Below are 11,724 nucleotides of genomic sequence, written 5' to 3' on the forward strand. Positions count from 1 at the left end.
TGATTAGGCAAGAAACAGGGAGCAGATAGCACCGGAGCTGACAGTAGTGACGGAAAGCAAGCTGCAAGAAGTGAGTTTTGAGGTGGTATCTTAAAGGAGTCAAGGATGTGTGACATAGATAAGCTCTCAAGTGCTAGAGAGTAGCTAGGAAGAACTAATATCAAATGATGGACAAGTGGAGGGAAATATTTGTGTGTTCTATAAAATTTCCATTGGATCAAATTATTTAAGACCGTGTGTCCTCACATGTAGTTTTCCTCATGGAAAGGATGTTTAAAGAAAATGACTTGGGCCCAGTAGTTAATTGAAAGTGCCATTCAGCAATGAACTTAATCAGCTCTTTGACTGAACAGTGCTGAATGTGAGTTCCAGATATTTGCTTAAATTAATCCTTCTTGAGTTTCATTTAGAAATCAGTGCAGTCACCAAGTGAAACTAGATACATGCAAGTTTGCAGAAGGGCTTTCAGTTTCAGCTAGTGGTCCAGTGGAAGGCATATTTTCAAATCTCTCAAGGCTCATCTGACAGAAACCAGGGTGGTGCCGACTACCCTAAACTTCTGATAGCTCAATTTGAGTTCACAAACCAAACGAGTTTAGTAGGGAACTTGAAGAAAGATTTCTGTTGAGACATTGCAATGTTATCGGCAATATTTCAGCCACTGGGGAATTTGAAAATAAGTGGATAACATGGTTGGTTGCATTATCTTTGTTAAATTATTATATGTAACTTATTCAGTGATTCTGAATTGCAGCTGCAAAATGTTGCTGAAGCTCAGCACAAAATCAGGAACAAGACTGTGCCTTATGCTGGGGAGGGACAGAGTTGGTGGCAACCATACATTTTGGCTGATTGGGAGACTTTAATCCTGTCCCGAAAGTTGTGTTTAAATGCTGAACCACTTATATTTAGTTAGATATTAATATATTTAGTAATTATGTGTAGAATGTCTGCGATGTCCTTTGGCTAACTAGACGGTGTTGATCGTCATAACAGAATGATCAGTGTCTGTAGATAAGAGAGCTAGTTCTTTCTGAGGATATTGTTACACTGTGTAACACAAGGAAGAAATAGACCTTCAGAAAGAGCAGAAGTTGAGAGACACATAAAAACTTTACTTTGACAAAACTGTTCACATGTATGTTACAGAATATACACCATACATGACTAAGGAATGCTTAACATAATTCCCCTGGCACTGAAGAAAATCTAATGTGTCTGTGAAGAGGCCAACCAAAAGGACACTAGTTTTCTCCTGATCTGGTGAAGGGAGCTTTGACTCTCAGAAGCTTATACCCCAAAGCTGTTGGCGGACTCTAAGGTGCTACTGGACTCGAATCTAGCAGTTAGATCTCCTTTTTAGTCATATCTTTATGTAGCACTTATACTGCGTAAAATTCATTATAGAGCTTGCTACTCATAGGAAGTGACCCTGAGCAGACCTACTTGAAAGTGAATTACATGTTATTCCATGAGACTTACTCTCAGGAATATGACCTCAGGACAGCAGTGATAATTACGTTGTGCAGGGTTGGTTATGGGCTCGATGGTATGAGCTTTTTCTTTTTTTGGATGTTTGTGGGGTTGTTTCTGAGAACAACCTGAAATGGGGAGTGAGTGATGATACTGAGGCTGCTAATTCTGGAATGGAAAGATCCACAAATCTAGTATCCTTCTCAGGTGCGCAAGGTGCCTTCATTCCCTAAAAATAAATAAATAAATATAGACTGCTCTACCCCTGAAGGGCTCAGAGCAGTGTAAAAGCCAAACAAGAAAATAATAAATTGCAAATACAAGGAAAGAACAAATGCAATAATCCCAGTAAAATCAATAAAATACCATAAAATCAGTAGCAACAATGAGCCACCCATAATTAGGTGGATGGTGTCCAGTCCTTACCCCGGGAGGGGACCGGCAGATTTTCAAATAAGCAGATGGTACATAGGGCACAGGGAGGGGCGGACTCAGTGGCCAGCCCCCCCAAAAGCCTGACACCTCAATTTGCTCTGCCAGTAGATGACAAATCCTGGTTCTTTTTTACTTCTTCAGCTCTATAATTCTCTCAAGCATGTGTCTATTCTGGCTCTGCTGTTGGTTATTAAGCAGTAGTTTTGGTTCTCACCAGCTTTTCTGAGTGTAATCCCCCAACCTCACATCTGTAAAGACTGGGATTGGGACATTAAAGCAGTCTTGGAGTGAGCAGAGTAAAATGGTTCCTGTTGAGCCACCTCTGCAGGTTCCACTTTGTCCTGGGTCACAGCAGTGATGACAGTGAGTTCAGGTTCACCCATTCTCTCCCATTATCATCATCATCATCACTGCACTCCAGGTAAGAGGGATGTTGACCCTCTAACACTGCCAGCACTACAGTGGTTCCTTGACTTGGCTTGCTCCTGGTTACCAGTGGATCTCCAGGAACTTGCCTGGTATGTTAAAGGGCTGGTCTGCTCCTTTTTGTAATAGAGAATAGCTTAGAGGGCTACTTTTCAATGTTTGTTTCCTCTATGAATAAGTGTGGTTCACCTCCCTAAGGTGAGTATTCAGAATTTGGGAACAGACTTGAAAAGCTAAATATATTTAATCAACTATATGTTTCTGTTTGGTCCTTTCTGTTTTTTAAACACTTAGAGCAAGAAGATGAAGAGGCCAGTACTGGGTCCCACTTGAAGCTCATTGTAGATGCTTTCCTTCAGCAACTCCCAAACTGTGTAAATAGAGACCTAATAGACAAGGTAAGCATCTAGTGGAGTGGTGGCGAACCTTTGGCACTCCAGATGTTATGGACTACAATTCCCATCAGCCCCTGCCAGCATGGCCAATTGGCCATGCTGGCAGAGGCTGATGGGAATTGTAGTCCATAACATCTGGAGTGCCAAAGGTTCGCCACCACGGAAGTAGCTTTTTTTCTTCTTTATCTTTCCCAAGATTGTTTACTTGATGTTCATGTGAAATGTATTGGCATGCTGCTTTTTAGGCTAATAATGCAGTGAGATGCCTATGTACATCCCAGCATGAATTTTGACAGTCTCAGTTAAATGCTGTGAATGTCCAGAAGGTCAGATAATGCCAGTTAATGTTGATGATCACCTGTGTGAGATTCTTCGTTGGTATTAACTGCTGTATATCTGATAAGCCAACTTCGCCTGTTAATTCAAACATTTACAAAATTCACTGGGGATTATCTAAGGGGTTTACTTTATGGAGCAAATATGCCTTGCCACAACTGTGGTACAAAATATACTCCAGTTCAAAGGAAAAAAAAAGAATATAGAAAATTTTGTTTCTCAACTTAACTTAAAACAAGTTTCCTTACCAAGGAAAATAGGCAGAATTTATACCAATATTTTATTAAAATTTGGTAGGGCTGCTGCAGGTCCAATAAAGTGACTTCAGGGACTGGATCCCGTGAGAAAGCTGCCAGTTGGCCATTTCTGGGTTGGTGGGGGAGTATGGTAATAAGGGAACCCTCCTCAACAATTTAAAAGAATAAGACTATACCAGAGAAAGAGGCAAACAATATATTTTTGCATGTTTGTTTAAAACCTGTTTGACTGATTCTTGCTTCAAGTTAATATTTAAAAGGAAGGGTTTCTCCTCTTTGTAGGCAGCAATGGACTTCTGCATGAATATGAACACCAAAGCCAACAGAAGGAAGTTGGTTCGGGCTCTCTTTATTGTTCCACGACAAAGGTAAAAAGGAATCTAAAATGTCATATTGAAAGCAATGGCTGTGATCCAAATAATTGCCTGGTTAGGGCCAGTGTTGCGTTTCCTTTTCTGCTGTTCACCTCTACATACTAGACCTATCCATCTCCCTTAGTTTCAAAATCAGATTGAAGCGTCATCCAGGGTTCCTGCAGGAAACATAATTTTCAAAGCCTTCCCTCACCTGCATGTCTAGTGGTGCGTTGAATTTTGGCCTGTGCCTTTAAGCTCATGTTAATTTTTTAATGAATTTCTTTTACATTAATACTTTCTACAGATCTGGAAATATTTGATAACAGCTCCTATTAAAGTTGAGGATTTAAGGAGAGTTCCGTGAATACCATGGACTACCAAAAAGAGAGAGAAGTGGGTTCTAGATCAAATCAAGCCTGATCAATGTCTAGGAACTAAAATGTCTGAACTGAGACTATCCTGCTTTGCTCACATTGTGAGAATAGTCAGTGAATGAAGACAATAATGCTAGGAGAAGTTGAAGGCAGTAGGTAAATAAAGCATGGATGTGTTCTCATGTGCCTAACTGTGGTGTATCACAGTGAATTTCCTAGAATCAGCTATGATTGTCCAATATGCTTGAGGTGACTATCTGGATTATGCAAAGTACTGTATGCTATAAGCCTTATAAAAATGTGGAAAAAATGACTTTGATTTATGTTTTACCACAAACAGTAATGATAGAGGCTTTCCAAGAGTGATTTGAAATTGGTCACTTGGCTTGCGAATCACTGTTCAAATTAGAAAGGTTAGGAAAACTTCGCATGAGTGTGGCATCAAGACTTGTCTTGATGACAGCATAAAAAGTTTAAACTACCAATCAGAACATGTTATTGCATCAGAACATAATGCATAGACACTTTTCAGTAAAACATAAAGAAGTTTTGCTTACATGATACCAATATGTTAGTTTTTAGCTCCAGGCCCACAGACTGAATGATTTTGTTCCTACTGTTTGCTACTTTGATTAGTTGAGAATATAGGATAAAAGTGGGCATTGCCTTAATTACATAATTTTATTCAAGCAAGACTCACAGGAACAGAAGTGAAGGTAAGAGATTTAGAGAACCAGAACTAACATTTCAAAAATGAGTATGCGAATCTGGCTTGGTATAGGTGACCTTGGGCATAGTGGCTGACTGTCCCCAATGTAAATGTTACAGTTAATACATAAGACTGTAGCCTTCTTGATCACACCAGCGGTCCATCTAGTTCAGCATCCTTCTTCTGACAGTAGCTTATCAGGTACCACAGGAAGGCCCACAGGCATACGTAGCACTTATGTATGGTGGTTCCTTAAATAGTATGACATTAACATCTGCGCCTTTCAGATTATATGTGTAGGACCTCATGAGGTGGGGCTGGGCTATGATGTTACTCCCAGTGCTTGGAGGTGGGCTGGATGATAGAACGAAATGTCTTGAAAAACTCTGTAAATTTCCCAGCCCAGAGATCTAATACAAAGCGGACAGCCATAGTTGAATCTGCTATTTTCATTGCTGTTGAGTTAGATTGGTTCTTTTACTTTCTTCTTACTCGTGGTTAATATTTCAGGTTATGTGGCCTGAGAGAGCATTCCCATACAGTTCCAATGTCACATTGTGTCATATGCTTGTAAAAATGGTAAAAAGCATAAAATTGTAATATCTGATGGGCAAATGTAATCTCTCCCCCATCCTACCACACCTCTATGCATAGTCAAGACCCACATACAAGTTTAGTCAACCTGGACTTCTTTATTGGCAGTCTGCTGTGTCGTATTTCCTTTCAAACTGGCACCTTTGCCTTTGATGAGAATGTCTACATCAGTCCACCTAGTTTTATCCTGCTCTTCCTTAGAAGTTCCAGGATGAGTGGCAGAGGCTTAGCTGGTGAACCAGATGTGTTTGCGCATTCCTGCATTCCTGCTGGGTAACCTTGGGCTAGTCAGAGTTCTTTGGAACCCTCTCTGCCCCACCTACTTCATAAGGTGTCTGTTGTGGGGAAAGGAAGGGAAAGGAGCTTGTAAACCACCTTGAGTCTCCTTATAGGAGAGAAAGGTGGGGTATAAATCCAAACTACTACAACTTCTTATTATTATTTTCCTCCTCCTCCTTCTCCTCCTCCTCCTCCTCCCCCATTTTCTTCACGACCATGGGGGGAAGCTGAGGGTGAAGGAGAATAATTTGCTGTGGGTCATGCAAGCGTTACCAGGGTTAATTGAATTGTGCTTCCAGAAGAGGTGAGATGGAGGCTTTAGGTCAGTGGTGGCGAACCTATGGCACGGGTGCCAAAGGTGGCACTCGGAGCCCTCTCTGTGGGCACGCACACATAGAGTTCATCATGTGGGGGTGGAAAATCACCCCCCCCACACACACACACACAAACACACCCATCTAGGCTGGCCTGGGCCACTGAGCACGATGTGTGCACACCGCGGTAACCAGGGAGGACTTGGCTGGCGGGCCTGGTGCCTGTGCTCTGGGTGGCTGCTGCCCGGGGGGTGGCGGCGCAGAGGAGGCAGGGATGCTAGAGAGGCACAGAGCGGTGCGCGCGGGACTTCCTGGAGGCTAGAGCAGGCTGGCCCCTGCTCAAGCAGGTGGGGCAGAGGAAGAGAGAGCCAACTGTTTTTTTCTAAACTAAAACCTCAGCATTCAGGTTAAATGGAGCCCCTCGGGGATAGGGCGGTATAAAAATCTAATCAATCAATCAATAAATAAAAAAAATAAATAAATTGCTGGGTTGGCACTTTGCAATAAATAAGTGGGGTTTGGGTTGCAATTTGGGCACTCGGTCTCTAAAAGGTTCGCCATCACTGCTTTAGGTTAAATCCAGTGGGGCAGCAGCACAGTGGTGTTTGCAGGTGTAGCTCTTTCCCAACCCTTTTCTGAAACTTTTGAAAAGCTGATACTGAAGGCCATGGATACAAATTATATTGAGGAGGGTCTGCTGTGAGCCAGGAGAACTGAGAAAAATCCCTTCCATTTTCTTCTTCCATTGGCATACAAAATGAAGGTGACTTTACCTTGCCTCCTTCTCATTGCAACCTCCTTGGCTGCATAGCTTCCAAATCTTACCAGTACCAGTTTTTTTAGCAGTCTTGGGGATTAAGATGTTATGGGGTTTTTTGGGGGGGGGGATTTCTGGGAGTGGAGGGAGGCATAAAGATCTCCACTGGCATATATATGTGCTCTTCTTACTTGCAGGCTGGATTTGCTACCTTTTTATGCAAGGCTAGTTGCCACGCTGCATCCCTGTATGTCTGACGTAGCAGAGGACCTTTGTTCCATGCTGAAAGGCGACTTCAGATTTCATGTATGTACATCCTGGCTGTATTGCTTACAGACTGGCATTTTTTTTAAAAAGAACACTTCAGCTAAAAAGCATAAAGCTGACAGTGATAGGAAAGGCCACTACTCTAATTTTTTAAATTTAAGATATTGGACTTTTAACATGTTGAAAAGAATTGCCTGGACCATGGAAAGTGTGCATGGTGAATATAAATGTAACAGAAATAGGTTGCTAAATCTAAACAAAATTTATACAGGGATAGTAGAGTTAGAGATAGTAATGTATTTATATATATATTTTCTTGTTTAGTATATACAAGTTAAAATTTGTTTAAATATTTTAACCTACATCCCTGTGCATACACGAGAGTCACAGGAAAAGACAATAATGCTAGAAAAAAAATCAAAGACAGCAGGAAAAGAGGAAGACCCAATATGAGATGGATTGACTTAACCAAGGAAGTCACAGCCTTCAGTTTGCAAGACCTGAGCAAGGCTGTTAACAATAGGTCATTTGGGAGGCCATTAATTCATAGGGTTGTTGCAAGGTGGAAGTGACTTGACAGCACGTAACTCACTCACATTTACCACATTTCTCCTGAAGCCCTCTAGGCTTCCAATTGCCTGAGCTTTGAAGGTACATTTTAAATGTGACCTTGGGACTAATTTTATACGAGCATAAATGGAAGAAGTATTCTGTCACACTTCATGCATGAAATATGGTACAAATAGTAATACTTCAGAACAAAATTAATAGTTAATCTAACATTCTGCCTCTCCCAGGAGCCAACTGGCTGTGCTGAAGGGTGAAGCAGTTCATAGAGGCCCCAGGCCCCCCCCCCCCCCCCCGCACCCGATATTCTGGCAGTGGTGCATGTTAGAAACATGATTCTCACACCTGTAGGTTTTCAGTTTTTAAAAACCGTGCTTGCAGCACTTTTTAAAGCAGGTAGAACCTTTAGGTCTCTTTCTAATTTAATAGCCTTAAGCAATATCTCTTTGCCTTCCTTTCCCTTGTTGTGTTCATTTCCCAGCAAATAATTATATCTTTCTGGTTGTTGTAGTGGCTTCTCAGCTCCTGACACTTACTGTTTCTGCTTTTCCTGTCTGTAGGTGAGAAAGAAGGACCAGATCAACATTGAAACAAAGAATAAAACTGTACGATTCATTGGCGAGCTTGCAAAGTTCAAAATGTTTTCCAAAAGTGACACTCTGCATTGCTTAAAGGTTAGTGCTCATGTTTCGCTGAGAATGGGCTCACATCCATTTTCTTTTTCTAGTATACTTAGAGGTATGATGTATGACATTTACGTATTTAAATTGTTTGTACGCTGCTTTCCACCCAATTGGGCCCTTTAAGTTGTTAAATAGTTAAGATGACATTAAAATCTATTTTAACAAGAGTGCATTTGTGTGTGTGTCAGTGTGTATACAGACACATACCCCAAAACAGCAAGTGTGTGTATGAATTAAAAATAAACAAGGTGGGTCAGTGAGTATGCCAAACAAACCAGAAAAATTGTCACCAGCCAGCAGAAGACAATGATCATGGTTGTGCCTGGATATACTACTTAAAATGCAAGAGGGAAGGTGTATTTGAAGTGAAGATTTAAGATGTATCATGGGCTAGGCCAGTGGTGGCGAACCTATGGCACTCCAGATGTTCATGGATTACAATTCCCATCAGCCCCTGCCAGCAGGGACTGATGAGAATTGTAGTCCATGAACATCTGGAGTGCCATAGGTTCGCCACCACGGGGCTAGGCTAACCGATCTCAGGAGGTAATAAAGGTCAGCCTTGGTTAGTACTTGAATTGGAGACCGCTGAGGAAGTCCAGAGTTGCTTCAGAGAGGCGGACAATGGCAAACCACTCCTTCCTCTCTTACCTGGAAAACTGTGAGTTTCCATAAATCAACTGTGACTTGGCATCACTTCAGGCACACATGAAATCTGTAGTGGCAACTAGTAATAGAGTAATTCTGCTTCATGTTTCTGCTAAATTTTATTTATGGCCCAAAGCTTACTTGATTTGATTTTAAGTTAGAATAAATAGTGTCCAACAGGAAAAATGTTTAGAAAGTGATATGTTTCTCCACAGATGCTGCTGTCTGATTTCTCTCATCACCATATTGAAATGGCATGCACTCTCATGGAGACCTGTGGAAGATTCCTCTTCAGATCACCAGAATCCCATTTAAGAACCAGTGTCCTTTTGGTAAGAACTGGCTTTTTCCTTTTTAAAAAATACCTGTGTCCAAAACATAATTACAACAAAGTGCACAAAGGCTTGGTCCACCCTTACATCAGGAAGCGAGCTCATTCTTGTTCAGGAGTACCAAGCGTTTTCACACCCAGTGCAACTGGTAACCCTGTTCAGATGCTGATCAGGGAGTGAGCTGAACCAATTCATGTGCTTCTTCCACCCCAGGGGTATCCAATAAGTTGAGTCACACAGACCTCCTGGTGGAATATCCACATCGTGTGTTATATTGGTTTGCAGGAGAAAATATCCATATGTTGCCCAAGCTCTCTGAACACAATCCATCATATCATTCTGGATTGCCAGTTACATGCAGTATCATGCAACAATTTTCTCCTTCCCTTACTTCCAAAGATCTCTCGAATGAAGATAGTATTGTACAATTTTTGTTAAACAAACTTACTCCAGAGATTACTGTTGTGGTTTGCTAAGTTCTTTGCAGAAGTGGTTAAAGCTAGAAAGTAGATTACTGTGAGTTTTTATTTTGATCTTGTTTACTGTGTATTATTTAAATGCCAAAGAAGGATGAAGGAAGACAGACATGTGTTTGCTTGCACCAGGAAGGCTTGTATCCTGATAAGCATCTTGACGGGATGGAGCTGAAAGTTAAGAAACAGTCAGCTGGAGAGTGGGGAACTCCAGTCAGAGGGAAATGGCAGGTGCCATCGTTTCCTGTAGTACCAGAATATAGTTGAAAACATAATGTGATATATTCAGCGATGGTGTAGGAAACAAGGATCCCGAATAGATCCCATGCTTGGAGGATAGAATGTAGTATGGGGTTTAGCTTTAGGTTTGCTTGCCACAGCTGAAAGAAGGATTCTTGTGAGTCTTGTCAAAATATTGCCTATTAGGAAGTTGGTATGTCAGCTCAGGTGCTTTTCATATTGTTTCCAGGAACAAATGATGAGAAAGAAGCAAGCAATGCATCTCGATGCACGCTATGTCACGATGGTGGAAAATGCCTATTACTACTGTAACCCTCCTCCAGCAGAGAAGACAGTGAAAAAGAAACGGCCTCCTCTCCAGGAGTACATTCGGAAATTACTTTACAAGGATCTCTCCAAAGTCACCACTGAGAAGGTGTGCCTCTTTCTCCTTCCATTTGGTTTTGTTGTATCTTTCTTACCCAGACTGTTTGTGTGATCCATTAGGTGCCCATATAAAGAGAAGGGGAGCAGGGCCTAAAACAACTAGTAAAGCAGAGGCTGGTCTAAAGTGTGTGCTTTAAATATTCCAGCAGTGAGATGTGATAAGGCATACTCTAGCTGGGTTTTTAATGCTGGGTTTTAAATGTTTTGTTGTGTGTTTTTTTAAATTTAGTCAGCTGGTGTGGCAGGTTTCCTTTAGAGGCAGTGTAAATTTTTCTAAATAAACAGTAGAGAGCCAGGGTGGTGTAGTGACTAAGAGTGGCAGACTCTAATCTGGAGGACTGAGTTTGATTCCCCGCTCCTCCATATGAGCGGTGGACTCTCATCTGGAGACCTGAGTGTGATTCCTCATTCCTTCACATGAAGCTTGCTGGGTGAATTTGGGCCAATCACAGTTCTCTCAGAACTCTCTCAGCTCATACAGAGGCTGGAAATGGCAAATCATCTCTGAATGTCTCTTGCCTTGAAAACCCTATGGGGGTCGCCACAGAATCAGCTGTGACTTGATGGCACTTTCTACCTCCAAAGGGACCTTAGAAGCATACTTCTAATAATGCAAAAACAGAAACTCCAGTTACAAACTAATGTCCTCTCCAATATTGAAGGGGGGGTGGAGTCAATCACTGACTCAGATATTATAATTGATAGTAAAAACCAAGTCAGTGTCTTGACTTTCAGAGACTTGGGGAGCCATTTGGTCATTGAAAATTTCATTTTAACCATTCCTTCCCTTAAGAAGTTGCTGCTCTGTATGTGTTATAACTATGATTTAAACTTGTGGGTCTTAAAACGTCACTGTTGGTAAACCTGGATCTTCAACATGAATCTACCAAAGTTGTTCTCCCACCTCTTATGCCTACTGATACTAGCCACTGAAGGTATTCAAAAACTTTGTATTCAAAAACTTTTCCACCTGTTTACTTTTGGGCCACTCTATTTAATAGCCAGTGAAAACCATTCTTCTTGTTTGCTTGTTTTTGAGCTGCCATGATTTATAATTTTATGCTTGCTACACACAAATCGATAAACTCAATTTCTTCATTTGTCACTTGTGGATGCAGTCCAGTGCATCTTTCATGATTTTTTGTGTCCATTGAAGTCTCCAGCATGTTGCTTTATTTTTTCCATCATGGATTTTGAAACACTTGGTAGTTTCCAAGCAACAGATATTATTTAATTATTCAGAATAAGCCCTCAGTTGTGAATATTTAGGGACAGTTAACCAAGTATATAAGTTCTGATATGAAACAACCCCTTGACTTAAAAGTATAACAGTGCCATTGTAAGTAGAGTTGTGCCCTTCCAAGCCCATTGACCTCTGTTGCT

The 11,724-nt window shown here is 41.3% G+C and overlaps 1 protein-coding gene across 4 annotated transcripts in view; it reads left to right on the forward strand.

The window, feature by feature from the left end:
* UPF2 (UPF2 regulator of nonsense mediated mRNA decay) overlaps window positions 1–11,724 on the forward strand; it is a 53,594-nt gene that overhangs the window by 26,931 nt on the left and 14,939 nt on the right. For 2 of the 4 annotated variants that reach the window (XM_048499989.1, XM_048499990.1), the window contains exons 7-13: window positions 8–70; window positions 2,629–2,732; window positions 3,605–3,690; window positions 6,903–7,011; window positions 8,100–8,213; window positions 9,086–9,202; window positions 10,145–10,330. In XM_048499989.1, the coding sequence (XP_048355946.1) occupies window positions 8–70; window positions 2,629–2,732; window positions 3,605–3,690; window positions 6,903–7,011; window positions 8,100–8,213; window positions 9,086–9,202; window positions 10,145–10,330 (779 nt within the window). The remainder of the gene's footprint in view (window positions 1–7; window positions 71–2,628; window positions 2,733–3,604; window positions 3,691–6,902; window positions 7,012–8,099; window positions 8,214–9,085; window positions 9,203–10,144; window positions 10,331–11,724) is intronic. The other 2 variants (XM_048499991.1, XM_048499992.1) reach the window with 1 other exon arrangement.

Source organism: Sphaerodactylus townsendi, linkage group LG06 (assembly GCF_021028975.2).
Source record: "Sphaerodactylus townsendi isolate TG3544 linkage group LG06, MPM_Stown_v2.3, whole genome shotgun sequence".
In the NCBI taxonomy this organism is placed as follows: Eukaryota; Metazoa; Chordata; class Lepidosauria; order Squamata; family Sphaerodactylidae; genus Sphaerodactylus; species Sphaerodactylus townsendi.